Source organism: Mesoplodon mirus (assembly GCF_964341445.2).
Source record: "Mesoplodon mirus genome assembly, chromosome: 14".
In the NCBI taxonomy this organism is placed as follows: Eukaryota; Metazoa; Chordata; class Mammalia; order Artiodactyla; family Ziphiidae; genus Mesoplodon; species Mesoplodon mirus.
In genome coordinates this window covers 22,361,621-22,383,160 of record NC_138990.1, presented here as the reverse complement: position 1 = coordinate 22,383,160, position 21,540 = coordinate 22,361,621, and the positions used below count along the sequence as shown (strand labels likewise).

Below are 21,540 nucleotides of genomic sequence, written 5' to 3'. Positions count from 1 at the left end.
CAGGAATTTACCGTGATTGGAAGGGCCAGGTCTGTCAGCACCAAAACCAAAAGACTGAAAACCAAACCCCAGAGTGGCCAAAGAGCATCTCAGAATCTGTGTGGGGACCAGGGATGCGAGGACCTGACCTCTCCCGCTTCTCCTCATCTCTGGCACTTCACAAATTCCCTAACCAGACACAGTCCTGAGGAAGGGGGCTGGCCTCCGCTGATAAGATTATTGTCACTGCAGCTGAGTGGGGGCTTAAAGTAGAAATAAAGCTCAGTTACAGAAAAAATTCCATTTGTTGCATATTTAAGTTCGTAGACTGAAGTTTATTCCTGCTACAGTATTATCTGTGAGTATTATATAGTAACCATGAATGCTTAAGTTTTATTATGAGAATTTTCCCTTCACTCAACTATCATGAGGTTTTCATTAACATTTTTATTTGGTGCCTGTAGTCGACAAGAACAAAGCTGAGGGAAACCAACAAACACTGCCCTGCCTGGCATAATCACCTCACTGGGTTATGAGCTCCTCTGGGACAGGGTGCATATGTGTCCTTGGAATCTTCGCCCGGTCCCTAGCATGCACAGCGCTTGTACTTAAGTACTCAGTAAGTGTCTGCTGAATGAATGAATCGTGAACAAGATATAAACTGAGAACCTGGGGTGTTGATTCCTCTTGTTGGCAGTGTAATATTTAAGAGACTTATAAGTATTTTATCAGATGTATTGTCAACTGTATCTGAGCGTCCATAAAATGCTTCAAAGTGAATATAACAAAAAACAGTTCACGTTTTGGACCCATGTTTTTAGCTGTTTAGAACCACAGCTGTGCTATGTGTAAGTGAGGATGTTAAGTTTTGGGAGTAGATAGCAACTATTAAAGTATTCGGTTGTACCTATTCAATGCTTAATCTATTAGACCATTTTTTTCAAACTCTATAAAATACTCTAACGTGTAGTATGGGCCCAAGGGATATTTAATAAATATAATAAATGAAATTAATTAATAATTCCTTTGAAAATATGACTTTGATAATTCATAAATATGACCAATCAAAACAACATGAGAAATATTGAATTAGCCTGATGCAGATCTTTGCACATTTATGGAATAGTTACTTACATACAGCTGCCGGACATATGTGGAATAGACTTCTCAGAAAGTTCAGGAAGAACAAATGTTTCTAGATGGAATAATGAGCACATGTGGAGTTTGCCATTTTAAGAATCTTACGGCAAATCCTTTCAAACAGGAAATAATTATTTCTGAATTACCTCCTTTTACTCCCCTTTTTCGTTAACACGTTTGCACTCCTAGATTATTTAAAGCAGAACACAAATATTCCATAAACCATTCAACCAACAAAACTTAATTTTATGTATAAAAATGTTATGGTGTTATTGAGTTCTGGGTTCTTATCCTTGCTATTTTCTTCCATGGAATTTGGGAGAAGCCTTTCACTTCTCTTTGCGTCTGTGAATTCACGTGTACAATGCAGAAATCAATAGTGCCTACTTCCTAAGGATATGGCGAGGCTTAGATGAGATCACTGCAGTAAGCCCCTTAACCCAATGTCCAGCTGGCAGTCAGTAGGTGTCACCTCTGCACCTAATCTCACGCCAGGCCATGGTAGAGCGCTGAAATGAAAAAGCGCAGAGTGGATTCAAGCCCCTGCTGGGCCAGTGATGAGCTGATGACCAGTCACATATTCTCCACAAGCCTGGGCAAAATGAGGAGATGGCTGTGTTTACTCTGGTGTTCTCCAGCTCCCTGGCTGCACTAGACCCGGGAGTCCGTTCATTGCCACTTGTCCTTGAAGCACACATAGCTGTACACTCTGGGAAACCTCTTCCCCACCTGTAGGCTGGGCCAGTGACACTGGATCCATTGGGTCAGGGCTGAAGCACTGTCTGGGGCTGGGGCACGTGTGTGGCCATGAACTCAGAAGGGAAGGGTGTAAAAGACCATAGAAAATTAATTCCTGATGGTTCTTTATTTCCTTCATTTAACTTTTTTTTGGGGGGGGTCATTTGTTTTTCTCCATTTGAGGCAGAAGTCCACAGAGTAGAATCTGGTATGACTCCTGGCTCTGGAGGACGTTTTTATTCTGTAATCCCCAGGGGCTGGAGGAAAGCTGAGGTCACAGGGGACCTCTAAAGTCAGGGACAATCATTGAGAAAATTGGGCTTTTTATAATTTATGCTGATAAGTGAGCACTGACAGCTCTGGAGGGAGTTTTCTAAGTTTTCCATCGTGAAACTGGATTTTGACTATATATTGAAGAGAGGCGCATGGATTGTTCGTAACCTAGGAGTCTTCACTGTGGCTTGACCCAAAGGAATAGCTATTGATGAGCTTTCCTTAAAGAGTGGGTAAAATAGTCCCAGGACTCCCTGCTTCAATAAGGACACCTTGGAATACACTGCCCCTGGGGCTCGGGGCCAGCGGTGGGCCGGAGGCGGGCGGCTCATGCCCAGCACTACATTTCGGTTCCAGCGGGGCCACCAGCAGCCGTCCACTCCTACAGCCCGACTTCGTCAGGTGGCAGCGCCGTCCAGCCTTTCCCAGGAGTGATGGATGGGTGGATGGATTCATTCATTCCTTCAGCAGGTGCACTGCCCAGCGCCGTCGCGGTGCTAGAAGGGAGAGCGAGTCCGGCAGGCCGCGGGGGAGGAGAAAGCGCGGCCCCGACAGCGGCAGCCTCGCCGCGTTACCGACCCCGCCCTGCGCCCGGTAGGCTCCGCTCGAGCGCCCGCGGGGATCGGCGCGTCTCCCCCCGGATCCCCGAGGCAGGCGCGCCGGGAACCCTGCAGACCCGCGGCACCTGAGACCGGAGGGGCGCCCCCGTCCCCGTAGCCCGGCCTGGGGCGGGGTCTGCAGGCGACGCGAGGCCGCAGGCCGGACGGGGCCTGGCGCTCCCGCCCTCGGCCGTCCACGTGACGGGAAGCGGCGGGGCCGGGCTGGAGCCGGGGCCGGGGCCCAGGAGCGCGCGGCCCGGGGCGCGGGGCCCGGAGCGGCCGGAGCGCGGGCCGGTGAGCGCGGGGCGGGCAGGGAGCGCGGGGAGGGTGGGGCCGGGGTCGGTAGGGGCTGCGGGGCGGCGGCCTGCGGGCAGGTGCGCGGACAGGTGCGCGCAGGCAGGTGCGCGGGTGGCGGGCGTGCGGCGCCGGGAGGGGGCGGCTGTGCGGCTGCGCGCTTTCGGGGCAGGGAAGACCCGAGACTTGGTCCGGGTTTGGGTGGGCTTTCGCTGTTCTGGAGGGAGGAGCCCGGCGGGACGACACCCCGTGCCCCTCGCCCGTCTCCCCTCCGCCCGTGCGTGCGATGGTTTTGTCGCTGTGCTTGACGTTTCCTGGAGCTCGTGGGGTTTGAGAGTGCAGATTCCGGGCCACATTCGGGCCTGTTTGGCCTGTACTGGGAGACGGGGCAGGGGTGCGATGGGAGGAGGAGAGACCTCGCCCCTGTTCTCCCCTGGGACGGAGGTGCGGCTGGAAGGAAGTTGAGTTCTCCGCTTCTCGCCTCCTGTGTTTTAAGGGATGGCTTTCAAGACACAAGCTCCCGCCTGCAGTTGCCCGCACCTGCCATTGCTTCCGCCACGGGCTGCTGGGTGACCATCACCCTCCAGGCCCTACCTGGCCGCTGGAAATGGGGGTTCACACAGCGCCTCTTAATGCACACGGACTGTACTGGGTGCTGGGGTCCCAACCTGTCGGATCAGGGTTCCATCCTTGAGGAAGCGCTTGGGGAGGGCAGGCAGCCGCGGGGACAGTGGTGGCAGGTGAAGATCCCGGGGAGAATGTGTGAGGAGGGTCCGCTGCGGTGTGAGCTGGCAGACCCTGGCCCAGAGTTCACGGCTGGAAGCGCCCCCCGAGCCCACTACCCCTCCTCTGGCCGCGCTTCTCTGTTGGTCAGCCGGAAACTCCAGCCCTATGGTCAGATAGGAAGGAACATCTGGCCAGCTGCTTCCTTTTCTTTTTCCTTCCATTTCTGACAGCCACACAGCCTCAGTGGTCACTGAAGCGGCCTCTTTGGTGTGTGGCCCCAGAGGCCGTCTGCCACTAGCCTTCGCAGGCCCCGTTCCTTTGTGAAAAGGGGCAGTGCTGCTCCATGGCGGTGGTGGGCGTGGAGCTGCAGGTTCAAACCCTGACTCTGCCACTTCGTAACTGGGAGCCCAGGGCATTCACTGGACGTTCTGAGCCTCGATTTCTTCAATCAAAATAGGGGGAATATGAGAAAAGATACATGCATTCCAGGAAGAAAATGTGCATTGGGCACAGAGCCTGGCACTTAGTAGGTGCTCGACGAATTATTGTTACTAGGTGGAAATTAGGATGTGGGGTGGTAGCTTCTCAGCTCTGAAGTCCATGGTGTTGGCTCTGAGTAGCTGTTAACCCAGTGAGGGCTCTCTTCTGGGACGAGACTCCCCGGGGGCTCCGAACTCCAGTTTGCTGTGCACATTTTACAAAGACACGGGGGACAGGTGTGGTGCTAGCCCTCGCCTTCAGGTACGTCCTCTGCCTTTTCTCTTCCACTCAGACAGTGAACAGCAGTCCTTGGGTCCTACAGGTGGAGGCAACTTGCCGTCCACTGCGGGCTCCCAGGACACTCCAGCCTCTGCCTAACCCTCCACTGACAGGGATTTTCGTCAGGAGCCTGTTCTTCCCTCAGGCAGCTCCAGTTGACAAGTTTTAAAAGCACAGAGCTCACTGTTTAAAAAACGTGAAATTTCCAGGCCTGATTTGCAGCTAGCATTTCTGTTCATAAAAAAAAGTAGTTATTATGGTTTTTTCCTTCACGCTAATATTAAAATATTGTGATCCTTTAAAAAAACTCGAGGAAATTTGACTTAATGAGTTAAGCATCTTCATCTTGGTCTCAGTTCTCATTAGAAATACATTAATCATTGTGGCAGCCAGGTGTTTGTATACCGCCCAACAGTTTGGCCTGTACTTTATAACTCATCTCCTCTGTGGCAAACCTGACCCGTTTTTCTTTCTTAAACAATACCGTCCTACAAAATGAACGTAGAAGTAACAAGTTAGTTTGGGGCTACCCCGAGTGAGCTGGAGTGTTCCATGCAGAAAGGCAGGAGTAGTCATTGAGCATGTTGTGAAATCGTGCAGATGATTTGAGATCAAGATCTTTTGATAGTCAAGTAGCTGCTGTTGGGTAAATTAAAGATTCAGGGAAAATAACATGTGAAAGAGGACCATTGCCTAGCATCCAGTAGGCCCTCAGTAATTCTTATGATGGTTTGAAGGTCCAGTATTGAGGACGATGTTACAAAGGAAATGCCCTGGAGATCCACACTCTTCCTCTGTTCCTTATCCACCTCCCCTGCCCTGCCGTTCCCCAATCCCTGCTTCAGTTATAACTGCTGATGTTGCTGTTCCAGGACGCATATGATATATAGACACAGAGACACACAAATGCATATATGTGGTATGTGTATATATGTATGTGTACATACACTTGCGTGTGTATATTTACATATATATGTATTTAAATAATTCTGATTAGTATTGCCCAGGAAAAGGGTCCCAACTATGAACAGTTACATATAGGTACGTACTGGGAAACGATCAAGATGACAAGTTAGTTGTTCGGCCTTAGCTGTATTTTTTTCTTCTTCTGTTTTAAGATACTCTTTCAGGTCATTGAAACAGGTTTATCTTGATGTAACTAGCCTTATAATATCTCTGTCACATGAGTGCAAAAGAGAACATTAAATGGTCATCCAGTGGTATCCTGATTTTCAAAAGGGGGGAAAGTGGTCTTTGGTGCAGGTCAGTAAATGTGTTGTCGATTCCTGGCAGATTTCAGGACCCGGTCACTGAGCAGCCGGCTGTGAGAGCTGAGAGAAGCACAGGGGCAGCATGGGCTGCAGTCCCTCAGAACAACTGACGCCACAGAAACGTGTGTCCCGTGTAGATAAGATTACCGGGTTAGCGGAGAAACGTGTCCGCGTGTCACTCTGTATCTGAGGTTGAGCAAGGCAGTGCTGACTGCACTCCATTTGGGAAGAAGCGTTTATTTGTGACACAGGTTGTTTAGGGGGCGTGGGGAGGGGGCGAGGCGTTTGGCCACAGAGAAACGTAAGAAGGGAGGGTGAGGCAGGTCCTGGGGGCCCTCTTCTAGCCTCGGGATGGAAAGCGAGGACCTACTGCTGAGGGTCCCCCGGGAGGAGCCGCAGGAGGACCCCACCTGTGGGCCTCACACCGTGGTGCCCCCCGTGTCTGGGGTTGTCTGAGTTCTTTTTGGGGATCCGAAGTCACACTCGCCCCCTTTGGTCAACGCAGTAGGAAGAACATGGCCTTGGAGTCAGAAACAGAAACGGCGGTGAAGTCCCAGTTTCTTCACCTGCGGCTGTGTAGCCTCTGTGTCCGCAGTGACACCCGCCTCTCGGAGCGAAGCATCCGTCCAAACCCGGGGCCCAGGGCCGCAATCAGTTGGTGCTCATCCTTCATCCAGACTCAGAGCGGCCTTGCCCCCGGGGTGGGCAGTGTTGCGCAGTGGTTAGGGGCCCGCTCCCCGTGGTCCTTCAGCCTGTGAGAGCTCCATCTCCCCCTGAGGAGTGGAGTGATGAGAGTGCTGGCCTGGTCGGCCACTGCGGTGAGCTGGAAGAGCCCACTTGATCCAGAGCCTGGCACGTGAGGAGCATCCCAGGGATTGTGGCTTCCCTAGGATACTGTTATCACTACCCTGTCCTCCACAGGAGCCAGAGAATAGCCCAGAGGGAGCGTGTCATCCACCCAGATTCAAGGAGGGGACAGGCCCAGAGGCTTTAAGTGACTTGCTAGGAATACACCCTCTGTCCACCTGAGTCCATCCCAGACTTTCCCGGCTCCCCTGGTCCAGTGTCTGCTCAGTCTTCTTCCTGGGTCCACGAGAAACTGGCCCCGAGCTTCCTTCTTAGCCTCCATGGGAGAGAGGCCAGGTGACCTGCAGTGTCGTAAGACCTGCTTTCCGGCCCCTCCACTCAGCTCCATCCTCTGGGCCTCAGCTGTCTCTCCTAATCTTATGGGACCAACGTGATAACCTGTTGACGTGGGGTTGAAAACAGCCGGTGAAACTTGGGAGGCTGTGTATCTCCCCCCGGCCCTTTCCTGGAACGTGAGAATGTGTGACAACTCTAATTCCCTTGTAGGTTTGATATTTTCAGACCTGATTTCAGTAGAACTGCTATTTTCAGTTTTCCCAAAGATTTCCCCCTTCTAGAGTATTGGTATCTCAGGTCTTTATAAATGTGTTTACCCAGGTTAATCGAGAAACTTCTTACGAGACTTTTTTCTATGAAAGTCTGTTGTTAAAAGGGCAAAATAAAATTTTTTTTAAAGTTGCATTTGTAGAAATACTGTAAATGACAGGCAGATTCAAGGAATGCAAGCTCTCTTACATCTAACGCCTGAACTTCTCTGACCAGTGGCGGGCTCTCCGAGGGTCTCTGCCATGCTCCCTGGGCCCACTTCTGAGACTCTGACCCCCAGTCAGGGTCTTTCTTTCTTTTTCAATTTCTTGGCCGCACCCTGTGGCATGCAGGATCTTAGTTCCCCAACCAGAGATCAAACCCGTGCCCCCTGCGGTGGAAGCGTGGAGTCTTAACTACTGGACCATCAATGAAATCTATTTTCTGATGAATGGTTTCCATCCCTTGAAACGGTGCCCAGGGAGTGGTTTTTGCCCCCGATCCCTTTTGACAACTGGTGGGTTTGTAGAGAACCTCACATGCTTGCAGACATAGACATGGCTTTCCAGCTCGAGTGCCTGAGGAATTCAAGGATTCAGAACTGAATGTAGCTTATAAAACAAGTGACTGATGTGGAATAATATGAATAGGTTAATGACTGTAACTTCTCTTTATAAGTAAGAGGAAAGGTTGGCCAAGTTTACATTTTTAAGGGTTTCGCATCTTGTGATCAGTTTGGAGTTTATCTTTTAGGCACGCACACTTTCCGAAGCGCTTTAAAGGGGGTGATGATGTGATGTTTGAGATGTGAGGTCCATGGTCCTGTCCATCTTCCTGTGTTGGCTTAGAATCAGGCCTGGCTCTGGTCTAAACATTAGAATGACCGTTTGATCTCTATTCACTTATAAAGGACTATCAGAAAATTTAAAAAAAAATGTAAAACGGGACAATAGCAAATCTGCCTTTAGGTAAAATGTCCTTTTTAAAAGGTAGGTAAGAATTAATCTTTAGCTGGTCCATAGGGAAGCACCTCCTGTGATAGGGCTGTGATACCCATTGATGGGTTTTTACCTCTAAAGTGATACATCTCTGATGCACATATGCTGCGTAGGGCTCTATAGAGTTTGTTTTATTTTAAAGTGTCGATGTAATCCTCAAATGTGTGATTCTTTGCAGACACACAGGGTGCCATGCCCATCTTAAGGCTGTTCTCATATTATGTGAATGTTCTGTGACAGGAGGTAACAGTGTCCTTTGGTTCAAGAAAAGTAATTGTTGGCGAGGATCCCATCTTAATAAACAGCACTTTGTCATAGCATTCTTTTAGCAGGATATATTTATTTCTGGCTCAGATCGGGAGTCTATATGTATATATATATTTTTTCTTTGTTTAATCTTGTAACCTTGGGTCTACAAGTGTCCTTCTGCGTCTAGATAATCTTTCTACTTCAAACATTGCTTTTATTCCATGTTTATTCTTTCTGCTGTGACTTTTATCCGCAGCGTGGAGCATTTCCATTGCTCCAGGTTCTTGCAAATCCCCAAAGTCATAGGACTTCAGAGGTGTTGTCCGCTTGATGCGTATGCAGCGAAGTCTCCTTGTAGCTGCAATTTGCAATTCCAGGTGGTTCTGCACGTTGATCACTCCTCCACGGCTGCTGGCCATTCACGTCTCCGCTTCTATGAGAAGCCGGATCACCTTTTGCCCGTTCTTCTGTGAGATTCGTGTTATTTTCTTCCTGTGCGAGTTCTCTGGACCATCCGGGCGTGTTTTTGTCAGACGTGTGAGGTCAGCGTCTTCTCCCCCATCCTCATGTTTCTTCATCTTAACTTTTCCCTTTCTTGATGGTATCTCTTGAAGAACGTCGGTTTTACATTTTAATGTGAATAAATTTATCTTTCTCCCTAGGGCTTTGCTTTTTTATCTTATTTTAGAAGTTCTTCCCTACCTTAAGGTCATTAACATATTTTCCCCTATTTTCTTCTCAAAGTTTTAAAGTTATGCCTTCCAAACTTAAGAATCTTCATCCATCTGGAATAATTCTGATGTATGGTATAATGTAGGACTCTAGTTTATCTTTTTTCTTCTGTGTGGATATCCAGTTGCCCAGCACTGTTTATTGAGCATGTATGTGCTCTGTATACACCCTGTGATATACAGTAGCACCTCTGTCATATTTCTAGGTTCCGTATATGCATGGTCTGTTTCTGAGCCCTCGGGTATGTTCTCTTGGGTTCGTCCTGTACCAGCACCACATTATCCTAATAGCCATCACTTTATATTTCATCTTATCTGTTGTCAAGTCCCCTTACCTTACCTTTTTCAGAAGTGTCTTGCTTTTTTTGGTCCTTCTCTGCATATGAATTTTATAGTCTTCTTGTTGAGTTATACACACACACACAGATACACACATATACACCTGTTACAATTTTATTGGAATTGCATTTTTTTCTCTGGGTCTTTTAGGGGCAAGTTTGCTTTTCATGGAAGCAGAATTTGCGTACAGTAAAATACACCGAACCTAAGTGCACAGTTGAGTGAATTTTGACAAGCCCATACACCTGTGCAACCAATACCTCAAACAAGATGCAGGATATTTGTGTCACCCCAGAAAGTTCCCGTATGTCACCCCTTTCTTTCCAAAGTAACCACCGTTCTGATTTCTATCACTATAGATGAGTGTTGCCTGCTTTTGAACTTCATATACATGCAGACACATATATGTGTATGGTTTCTTTCATTCCGTGTTTTTGAGATTCATCCATGCTGTTGGCTTTAGCCGTGGTTTATCCTTTTTATTTCCAAGTTGTATTCTGCTTTGTGAATACTCCACGTATGGGTACAAATGGGTAAAACTGAGCTGTTTCCTGTTTTGGGCTATTATGAATAAGGCTGCTATGCACATTCTTGTACAAGTCTTATTGTGGGTGTTGGCATGTACTCCGGAGAAATGGAAACATTTAAGAGCGGAACTGAGGGGTGACAGGATACATGCATGTTTAACTTTGTGAAAGACCACCAGACTTCCAAGGCAACAGCATCATATCCTCCTTCCAGCAAAGTATGAGGTTTCTAGTTGTCCTTTATCCTCATTAACATTTAGTGTTGTCAGTCTCTTTTTTTTTTTTTTTTTTTTTTTTTTGTGGTACGTGGGCCTCTCACTGTTGTGGCCTCTCCCGTTGTGGAGCACAGGCTCCGATGCGCAGGCCCAGTGGCCATGGCTCACAGGCCTAGCCGCTCCGCGGCATGTGGGATCTTCCCGGACCGGGGCACGAACCCGTGTTCCCTGCATCGACAGGCAGACTCTCAACCACTGTGCCACCAGGGAAGCCCGGGAGTTAGGACTTTTTAACATATTTGGGGAGATATAATTCAACCCACAAGAGATGATAAGGGTCTTGTTCCTTCTTTTATGTGTTTTCTCTTTTAATCTTTAAATGTGCTCAGTTAACCTGGCAGATTTTATTACCTTAAACCAATATTGCATGCCAACTTATTCATATTGTGTTCATACACACACACACACACACACACATATGTGTATTGCTTGACTCAGTGTGCTAACATTTAATACTTTTGCATGTTATTTATAAGACTGATCTATGATTTTCCTTTTTCCTATATCCTTATCTGGTTTGGATATCAAAGTTATACTTTACACTGGCTTTATAAAATGAAGTAAGATACGTTCCTTCTTCTTTTTCATTCTCAGGAAAATGTATTGTGTAAAGTTGGAATTATGTGATTGCCAAAGGTCTGGTAGAACTGTTAGGAGATCCATCTGGACCTGGTGCTTATTTTATGGGACAGTGTCTGTGAAATCAGAGTATAGCTCGAGGTCTCACATTGTGTAAACGCATCAGCTCTCCCAGGCTCGGCCAAGTGCTACGAAGAGAAGTAGGGCCTCTAGAAGCCTATACGGCTGTTGTAACAGTTCTTCAAGTAAAGAACACAGAAAAACATTTTTGAAGCTATGGGTAATCTCAGAGTCTGCTGCCCAGCTCTCTGTGTAGCGGCAAGAAGGGACTTATTGAACTGAGGTTTCCTAGGAAACCTTTAGGGACCTAGGAAGTTGCCAACCCAACAGGTTCTTTTGACAGTGGCTTCAGGTGTAACTAAAAGATACTGTGTACATCTGTAGAAGAAAACTAGTATTTTTACATTAACATTTTCAAAGACACTCAGATTCTGATTATCACTAGTGGTGGTGTGTATATTCTTAATTTGGTGGAAAGTAATCACTAATATTTAAATTTTGACCCTTAGCACATGGTGCTTTATACCGTTACTTGTGTAGTTTTCTATTATGTCCTTAATGAGATTGGGAGACTCTTGGGAAAGGCACAGTGTCTTGTAACTTTTTTTGCACACATACAGGTGCTTGTTGCATATGTAATGTTATCTTTTTTTTATTGTCCATATGCATGTATTAATATTTTTCCTTTTTTTTTCTCTAGGTATATATTTTGCAATTTTGAGAAAACTGAAATATTGATCTTGTAAATTACAGCCATGCTTTTAAGGTGCAGTTCCAAGAAAAAGTTAGTTTAAATATCAGATCAGTTTGCGATCACACGATAAAGTATGAATTGTACACTTTAGAGAAATTTTTAATCTTATCACCATGTTAAAACTTCTCTGAATTCAGACCCGAGTAAGTTGGACTTAATATAGGGAGGTACAGCCTAAAGTTTATCTTTCTGTGATTCATTATTTTATCCAAATAAATTTATCATGTGACTAGATCATGGAGGAAATTTTCCTGCTGCTTAAAGGAATAAATCATTTTTAAGTATCAGAATGTTCAGTGTCAGCTTTCACTTACCTCCATGAATTCTGTTTTAGCAACTTTGGAGTTCATAATACACTATTGTTGACCTTCGTGCTGTGAATTGGCTCTCCGGGACTTATCTAGCACTAGATACACACTTGCACCCTTAGACAAAATCTCCCCAACATGCCCCCAGCACCTGGGAACCACCATTCTACTCTCTGTTTTCAGGAGTTCAGCTTTTTTAGACTCCACATATAAGTGAGATCAGTCAGTGTTTGTCTCTCTGCCTTATCTCACTTAGCATAATGCCTTCAAGGTCCACGCATGCTGTTGTAAATGGCAGTATTTTGTTTTTCTCATGGCTGAATAATACTCCCTTGTATAGACGTATATGTATGTATGTGGTGTGTCCATATATCTCACATCTTCTTTATCCATTCATCCATTGACAGACACTTAGGTGGTTTCCAGATCTTGGGTATTGTGAATAGTGCTGCAGTAAACATGGGAGTGCAGAGATCTCTTCCAACTTCTTTTTTCATTTCCTTTGGATATATACTGAGACATGGAATTGCTGGATCATATGGCATTTCTATTGTTAATTTTTTGCGGAGCCTCCGCGGTGTTCTCCATAGGGGCTACACCAATTCTCCACCGACAGTGTACAAGTGTTGTCTTATCTGCACATCCTCATCAATCCTCGTTGTCTTCTTGATCATAGCCATTCTAACACATGTGAGGTGACATCTCATGGGGGTTTCGATTTGCATTTCCCTGATAATTAGTGTTGTTGAGCACCTTTTAGTGTACCTATTGGCCATTTGGATGCCTTCTTTGAAAAAAATGTCTATTTAGTTCCTCTGCACATTTTTAATTGGATTGCTTGGTTGTTGTTGTTGTTATTATTATTGATTTGTATGAGTTCTTTATATATTTGGGGTATTAGTCCCTGATCTGATACATGGTTTGCAAATATCTTCTCCCGTTCTGTAGGTTGCCTTTTCATTGTGTTGACTGTTTCTTTTCATGTGCAGAAGATTTTCAGTTTGGTGTAGCCCCACTGGTTGACTTTTGCTCGTGTTCCTTGTGCTTTTGGTGTCACATTCAAAAAATTATTGCCAGTCCAAAGTCAAGGAGCTTCTTCCCTATGTTTTGTTTCAGTTTTACGGTATCAGGTCTTATGTTTAAATCTTTAATCCATTTTGATTTAATTTTTGTGAGTGATGTGAGACGGTGTCCAATTTCATTTTTCTGCACGTGGTTATCCAGTTTTTCCAGCACCATTTGTTGAAGAAACTGTCCTTTCCCCATTGAGTATTCTTGGGTCCCTTGTCAAATATTAGGTGATTGTATAAGTGGAGGATTATTTCTAGGCTCTCTATTCTGTTTCATTGATCTGTGTGTCTATTTTTATGCCAGTACCATACTGTTTTAATTACTATAGCTTTGTAGTATAGCTTGAAACCAGGAAGTTTGATGCCTCCAGTTGTGTTCTTCTTTTTCATGATTGCTTTGGCTATTTGGGTCTTTTGTGATTCCATACAAATTTTAGGATTATTTTTTCTATTTCTGTAAAAAATGCCACTGGAATTTTGATAGGGATTTTATTGGATCTATAGATGGTTTGGGGTAGTGAGTACCTTTTAACAATGTTAATTCTTCCAATCCATGAACATATTCCGTAGGTATCCTTCCATTTGTGTCCTCTTCAGTTTCTTTCATCAACATCTTGTAGCTTTCATTGTACAGGTCTTTCACTTCCAGCCTTTGCTGGAACGCATCAAAGAATTAGGGGTTTGGTCTCTTATGAGGCAATGCTTTTGGATACGGGAAGTGAGAAGAAGTCCAGCCAGCCTCCCTCTGACTTTGTCAGGCCCTGCAGTTCTCTTTAGAGCCGCATAATCCCCCTCTCCTGCTTGAGGCTATCAGGGACTACTGGGCGTGAGTCTGCTTTCTGGCCACAGTGGAGACATCAGGCAAAAGCCATCTTGCTCATTTCTGCTGCCTCTAACTTTGTGGAGTGTGAAACCAGAGTCCTTTCCGGAGGAAGAAGTAGAAAGCCCAGGGTTAGAGTGTGGGGCAGTCTGTCTTCTGGTGGAAGTAATCCATTAACTGACCTGTCAGTAACCTCACCAATCCACTAAGCACCTCAACTCACCACCTGCAAGACTTGGAGATTTGCAGCACATCTTTTCTTTTTTTTCTTTTTTTCTTTTTGGCCACGCCATGTAGCATGTGGGGTCTTAGTTCCCCAGCCAGGGATCGAACCCATGTCCCCTGCAGTGGAAGCGTGGAGTCTTAACCGCTGGACCGCCAGGGAAGTCCCGAGGCACGTCTTTACTGCTCCACGTGAACAAGTTTCCTCTGGGAACCAAATATGGTGCTGGGGCAACGTGCGTACCTCAGTGGGAAAAATGCAAGGGAATTTGGGGTGTGATTCCTGCCTCTGCATCTCCTACGAGATCTGAGGGGCAGGAATTAACCACACAATATAGGTTGCTCCCCACCATTCACTTAGACACCAAGCCAAGTGGCTGGTGAGGCTCAGGGGACCATCAGTGAGGGTCACTTTTGCCTTTTTCTGAAGTGTTTTTGTTGCGTTGTCTGTGTGAACAGGTGTGCTTGTCTTCTACCCACAGGTGTGTTTCCCAGGGACAGTGTAAGGAGACTCCCTATAAATCTCAGCTCTTTTTTTGTTTTGTTTGTTTGTTTGTTTTTTGCGGTATGCGGGCCTCTCATTGTTGTGGCCTCTCCCGTTGCGGAGCACAGGCTCCGGACGTGCAGGCTCAGCAGCCATGGCTCACGGGCCCAGCTGCTCCGTGGCATGTGGAATCCTCCCAGACTGGGGCACGAACCCATGTCCCCCGCATCGGCAGGCGGACTCTCAACCTCTGCGCCACCAGGGAAGCCCTCAGCTCTTTTGAGAATGAGCAGGGTGGCATGCACTTCATTAGAAGCACGCGTGTGCTCTCCTGCCAGGGTCTCTGTTTGCCTGGTGGGAGGAGACCAAGTGGGAAATCTTTTCTTTCCTTCGCTTTTTTCCAATAGTGTCGAATGATTTCCTTTCACTGAAATCAGAGCTGGCAATCAACGTATATTTATCGTGACCAGAAATGGTTCTGCTTAGTCCTCGTTCCTCTAACTTACCTTTCTTTTCCTCTCCCGCAGATCAGCTGCAGACATGATGAGCACCAAGGCCTTCACCCTGGTCCCCGCCGTTGAGCGGGATCAGCTGATGGGCGACAGGGAACGGGTGTCATTGGAGTGTGTGGAGTGCTGCGGCCGGAACCTGTACGTGGGCACCAGCGACTGCTTCGTGTACCACTTCCTGCTGGAGGAGAAGACCGTGCCCGGCGGATCGGCCACGTTCACGGCCACCAAGCAGCTGCACAGACACCTGGGTTTCAAGAAGCCGGTGAATGAGCTGCGGGCGGCGTCGGCCCTCCACCGGCTGCTGGTGCTCTGTGACGGCTCCATCACCCTGGTCCACATGCTGAGCCTGGAGCCTGTGCCCTCTGGTGCCCGCATCAAGGGGGCCACAGCCTTCGCCTTGAATGAGAACCCGGTGAGCGGAGACCCCTTCTGCGTGGAGGTGTGCATCATCTCTGTCAAGCGCAGAACCATCCAGGTGTTCCTGGTGTACGAGGACCGCGTGCAGATCGTCAGGGAGGTGTCCACTCCGGAGCAGCCCCTGGCAGTGGCGGTGGACGGTCACTTCCTGTGCCTGGCCCTGACCACCCAGTACATCATCCTCAACTACAGCACGGGCGTCGCCCAGGACCTGTTTCCCTTCTGCAGCGAGGAGAAGCGGCCCATCGTCAAGAGGATAGGGAGACAAGAGTTCCTCCTGGCAGGCCCCGGCGGATTGGGTGAGCAGGATGCCAGGCGCCTCAGCTAACCTTGCCGACCTCTGCCCAGTCTCCTTGCGTTCCGTCCTTGAATTCACGCTGAGATCGGAGAGGGAGATTGTGGTTCTGAAAACTAGACACGTGCAAACAGAACTGCATGCCCAGTGCTTGCACAGTTTCCATTAGATTGTTTTGTGAGTGTGGGTTTAATGGAACAAAAATAGACCACTCTTAGAATCACATTTCCTTTGTGCTAAAGTAGAGCCTGAAGGTGGCTCTGGGGAGAGAATTCCACTAAGGGGCTAAGTCCACAAAGAAGAATCTGTAAGACTTCTCTATAAGACTTTCTCCTGTGGGTGGGTTCCCTAGCGGATTGTTTTTATTCTCCATTCTGAAAGGAGCTGAGGGAGCTCACTTAACAGATGATTTCAGAGGTGGAGGCTCCAAGGGTATGTCCCTGATTTTCTCTTACTGACTGCAGTTTCGTCCCACCAAAAAGCGTCTAGCAGCTAGCTCCTTAAAAGGGCTTTAGCTGTTTGGTGTGGCCTTCCTCATTCTCTGCACTGCCTCCTAAGAATCAGAGCTGGCAATGTCATCTGCGGTCATGGTCGTGGATGGTTCGTAGTGTGTGTGTCTGGGACAAGCAGGTGCTGAGACGAGTGAGTGTCCCTTAACACCCATAGTCTTTAACTTGTCTTCCTGTCCTCCTATAACTTTGTGATGCCCATGGCTATGGATGAGTAGTGCCTGGATCCTTTAAGTCACAAGGGGCTGCCAAAGGGCAGCATTCTGTTGCTGTCCATTCCTCCTTCCTGTCGACTGGAACCTTCTGCACGAGAAGCTTCTCATTAACTTGGTTTGCCCCCAGGATCATCGTATAAGAAAGGCAGGAGAAGGGGGTTTTCGGAAAGATGACCCTTCTGTCTTCCCTAAGTGAAGTGTCACCATGAATCATGGATGTAAATGTTTGTGGTGTTTCGGTCCATCTGCCCTTGGGGGTGGTTTATTCAGGTGGACTGCAAGCCCCTTCCCCATGCCCCTGGAACTTTGGTATCTTCCTTGCCTTCTGCTGGGACAAGGTGTCCGGGGTCCCTCTGTACGTTTCCTGCCCTAGATCTGGTTTCCGCCATTTCTCCAAGGACCCCTGATGCTTAGAGACCACAGTCTGGGTGCTAGAGGTGCTTGGGGTTCATTGTTTCTAGGCCTCTTGGGTGGACAGAGCTGGGAAGTATGCATTATTTAAAGATAAAACCCATCATGAGAGCATATTGATGGAACAAGTTTGGGGCTACCGGGCCCTGATCCCGTCTTTCTGCATGCCTGTGTCTCCTCCCGCCCACCCCCAAATCCTAGTAAATTCCCACCGTGACGTGGTTGTTCCTTTGATCTGCCCCACAGGACACAGAGCAGAAGGACAGGATCGACACCACTGCGCCCGCCATGTAATCACCAGAAAACGTTTGATTGTAGTTCTTTTTGTCCTCAGGGTACGGGCCGTGTAACCCACTAGGAACGTGCGGTCACATTTCTGCATTTAAAGTCACTGGGAATCGTTCCCATCTGTGTGGCTCTGCCAACAACGGGATATTCAGTTAGATGGATGTGTTTCGTTTCACTTTCCATTTCTAGAAATTGCTTTCTCTTATTGTTTTCTTCTGTAAATATGTACAAGTTTCCACGTCAGATCCACACAGCAAGGTACATTCATACTCTCTCCTTCCCCCAGAGGTAACCTTTATTAGTGTTTGTCCTTTCATTTTCAAAGAAAAATTATAAATGAATATGTAGATATGTATATCTCCCTCCTTCAGAGTTGCAGGCTGTCTCTCCTGTGTGGAGGGACCACCGTGCATCAGTCAGGCCCCGGTGGTGGACATTTGGGTTTTTTCCAGTCCATGGTGTTAGTAGGAGCTTATCTGTTTGGATTTTTCCAGTGTGTCTGTGGGAAATCTTTCTAAAGATGGGGTTGCTGAGTCCACATGTAAACGCATGTGAATCTGGAGGGGGACACTGCCACCTCCCCACCCCGACAAAGGTGATAGGTACCATTTTTTCTTCCCCTGGTGCCTGTTTCCCCTCAGCTTTGCCAGCAGCGTCCATATATTGTCAGATTTTTGTGTTTTTGCCCGTCTGGCACATGAGGAATGGTATCTCAGTGGTGTTAATCACATTTCTCCTTTTATGAGGAAGGCGGAACATTTTTCAAGAATTTAAGAGCCATTTGCCTTTCTTTGGATGGGAATTATCCCTTCTCGCTAGCTGTTTACTTTAGCATTTGTTATATATTTGAGATACCAACTTGTCTGAGGCATGTTTCAAATATCTCCAGTTGTTACCCTGAAAAAGCGTTTCTTACACGTTTCTATATACTCAAGTGTATTAACCTTTGTACTTTATTGCTTCTTTTTTGAGTCATAATCATTAGGGATGTTTCTCCCTCTCCCAGGTTGTAGACAGATTCACCCACATTTTTTGCTGGTACTTTTATGGTTTCATTTCTTATAGTGAAGAGTGAATTCGATTTCATCTTTGTCCGTATGGTTGTCTGTTCTCCCCACACCTGATTCAGGAGTCTGTCTTTCCTCGCTGGTGGCGGTGGCTGCCTCTCAGGTACAGTCAGTTTCCTTATCCCGTTGGGCCTCGCCTAATGGGCTTCCTGTTTTGTTCCATCGGTCCGATTGCTTATTGATGAGCCAGAGCCTGCCTTAGCTGTAAAGGCTTTGTTGTGAAAACATTTGACTCCAGTATCCTTGTGTTGGTTTTAGTGTTCGTTTTAGTGTTCAGATTGAAGGGGAAAAAAAATGGTAGTCAGTCATGTTCAGGCCTCATTTTTCCTCAAACTTAATCTGTCTCAACTACCTGGCCATCATGGTAAATGAACCAACCTTCTTAATTGTTGTTCTGCTTGTAATAGGTGTGATTATAAGCAAATTGGAGCTCCCCTGTAAGCTCTGTAATACATCTCTATATGCAGGCTCTGTGTACAAGACAGTAAATCACCACCATCATTAAAAGGCTTCAGAAATTAAGTTCAAGCAAATTACTATAATGAATGCATACGCACCATCAGACATATGAGCGCTGTATGTTTTCATTTTGCCCACTGCCTTACCCCCTGAAGATCACATGTGCCCACTCCCCTGTCATGAGAAATTGCTCTTAACTTTTTGCCTTAGTTTTTTTTTTTTTTTTCTCCTTTTTCCCATTTTTTTGCGGTACGCGGGCCTCTCACCGCTGCGGCCTCTCCCATTGCGGAGCACAGGCTCCGGACGCACAGGCTCAGCAGCCATGGCTTGTGGGCCCAGCCGCTCTGTGGCATGTGGGATCCTCCCGGACCGGGGCATGAACCCGTGTCCCCTGCATCAGCAGGCGGACTCTCAACCACTGTGCCACCAGGGAAGCCCCTGCCTTAGTTTTTGTTTTTGGTTTTTTTTGGTTTTTTGGTGGGGCCACACAGCCTGTAGGATCTCAGTTCCCCAACCAGGGATTGAACCTGGGCCCCAGCAGTGAAAGCCCAGAATCCTAACCACGAGACCACCAGGGAACTCCCTGCTTTAGTTTAAATTGTACTATTTTAAGCAGTGCTTTGTTGAAAATTTCATAATACAATTGATTATTGTGACTTTAAACTCTATCCTTGGATAATGCTTCTTGAAAAATGCAGATAATTCAGCTATTCTGTACCCCTCATGGCCCCCCTTCCCCCTCCCAGCTCAGATAAGGGGGTCCACTGATATTTAGAGGGTGGAAACCATCTAAGTGGAAAAATAACCCAGTGGAAAACAATGGTTTTTAAAGGTGTACCATTTACAAACGCGGTACATTTGCAGGTTGACAGCACTTGTGCGCCTTTGACAATATAGAAACAATAGCGCGTGTCACCTGCTTTCAAGCATAGAATCGGTGGGTGTGTGTCCACAACGGTGCCCCTGTTCCTGAGTGGACCTGTGGCACCTTAACTCCGCCTGACCTGGACCCCTGGTTGCCAGTTACTGATCTGCTCTTTTATTCCAGTGAAATCCTCTGCTTTTCTTTTTGTGTAGAAGCCTCTGTTCTTGATCTCTGGTTTCTGCCCTTTTTCATTGCAAGAACATTCATGTCTGGGCCTCTGTGCTGCACAGTCCCTGATTGGATGATGCCCGGCCTTAGCGGGTAAGTGCGGCGACCCTGATTTAATTCCAGGGCAAGGCTGGACAGCGTTTTGGTGTCCGTGCTCCCATGAGAGCTGTGCTATCCAGAACATGGTTATTTGACCTGAAATTCACAGGCTCCTTGGGGTTGCTGTATGCTTGTCCCGTCACCAGGTTACATTTGCCAAACGCCTGGGTGCAGATGGTGTGCTTTTCCCTCCCTTCAGGCTCTCTTGCTGGCTGGTTCTAAATGCTCGGAAAATTCTAGAGAGTGCAAACCTCATTTCCTCCTGCAAAGCTCAAGCTTTGCACCTCAAGTTTCTCTCCCTCCACGTTTCACGCTCTTTGAAGACTTTGACGATGCAGTCGTGGGGTAATTCAGACCTTAGTTATGTCCTCTCTGTGACTGTACAGTATCAGAGATGCCAAAGTCCGTGCCTTCACTCTTGTGCCCTCTCCACCCCTGGCTCAGAACCCACTGCCCTGTCCGCCCCTCTTACCTGCTGGCGCTGAGCTTTCCGCGGTTTTCCACATTTCCACCGAACTCCTTGACTCCTGGTCTGCTCTGGAAAGAAGTAAGGAGCCCTCACCAGCCTCAGAGGAACCTCCTCTCGCCATGGCCTGGCCTCCCCTGGCTCTCCTGCTGCAGGAAGGGTGCCCTCACCCCTGAGGATGCACTGGAGCTCCAGGCGCCCCTCCCAGAGGTCCATGCCCTGCCAGCCCTGCATCCTGACCCCGGCTTGGTCCCAGACTCGCCCGATTGTGTTGGTCCTGATTCTGATGGCGCGCAGTGGCCTTGACTCTCACTCCCTCTGAGTCAGGTGCCCAGTTCCCTGATTCGCCCCAGAAGTTATCCCTCCTCAGTCAGACCCCCCGGCTGGCCTGACTCAGGCCTCCTTCCTGGTGGCTGGCGGCCACGTGGCCTCCCTCCTTCCTGGCTCCTGCCAGGCCAGCCTTCCTAAGGCCCCTGTAACCCTGTAACAAGTTCAGCCTGACTTTCCTGGTCAGCGTTTCCTGCTCTGCCCCGAACTTGAACTTGACTTTCTGACCCTCAGCATCCCAGGCAGTGTTTGCTCTCTTCCGGGGCCACATACCCACTTCCCTGCATCCCGGGGACCCTCGTGCGGGGGCCCCACTGGCCTCCTGTCATCCTCCTGTGTCTGCTTTTTATCTGGGAGGTAGTTACCAAGGCATCTCCCTGAACCCCTTCACCGCTGGGGAGCCCCCAGGCACGGCTCAGGTCGTCTGTCGCTCTAAGCTGATGCTCAGCATGCTGCCTTACAGCTCTTTTTTTTGTTCTCATGTAATAAATGAGCTTTCATTTCTGTTCGTGGTGGGTTCACCCGAAGTCACATACTCTTTCGGTACATTATTCTCCATTTTACACTATTCTTAAAAACACCCCAGTGACCATTGTGCTTGTCAGTTGGCCATCGATTTAAAAGTAGAATCACCAGATTAACATGTCAGTGTATATTCAGTTTTGATAAAGAATTATTCTCCAGAAGTGTTCCTCACACCAAACCAACACTTGGTGCTATTAGTCTGTAGCCTTTGGCCAATCTGATGGGTGTAAGTTGGTTTTTTACTTTTTTTTTTTTTTTAATTTCTGTTTC

The 21,540-nt window shown here is 47.6% G+C and overlaps 1 protein-coding gene across 2 annotated transcripts in view; it reads left to right on the top strand.

Moving 5' to 3' along the window:
- The first annotated feature begins 2,424 nt into the window (after nt 1-2,424).
- TGFBRAP1 (transforming growth factor beta receptor associated protein 1) overlaps nt 2,425-21,540 on the top strand; it is a 44,379-nt gene continuing 25,263 nt past the window's right edge. Inside the window, exons 1-3 of one of the 2 annotated variants that reach the window (XM_082643171.1) lie at nt 2,425-3,023; nt 8,796-8,960; nt 15,115-15,815. In XM_082643171.1, coding sequence (XP_082499297.1) covers nt 8,854-8,960; nt 15,115-15,815 — 808 coding nt within the window. In that variant the 5' untranslated portion in view covers nt 2,425-3,023; nt 8,796-8,853. The remainder of the gene's footprint in view (nt 3,024-8,795; nt 8,961-15,114; nt 15,816-21,540) is intronic. The other variant, XM_082643172.1, reaches the window with a different exon arrangement.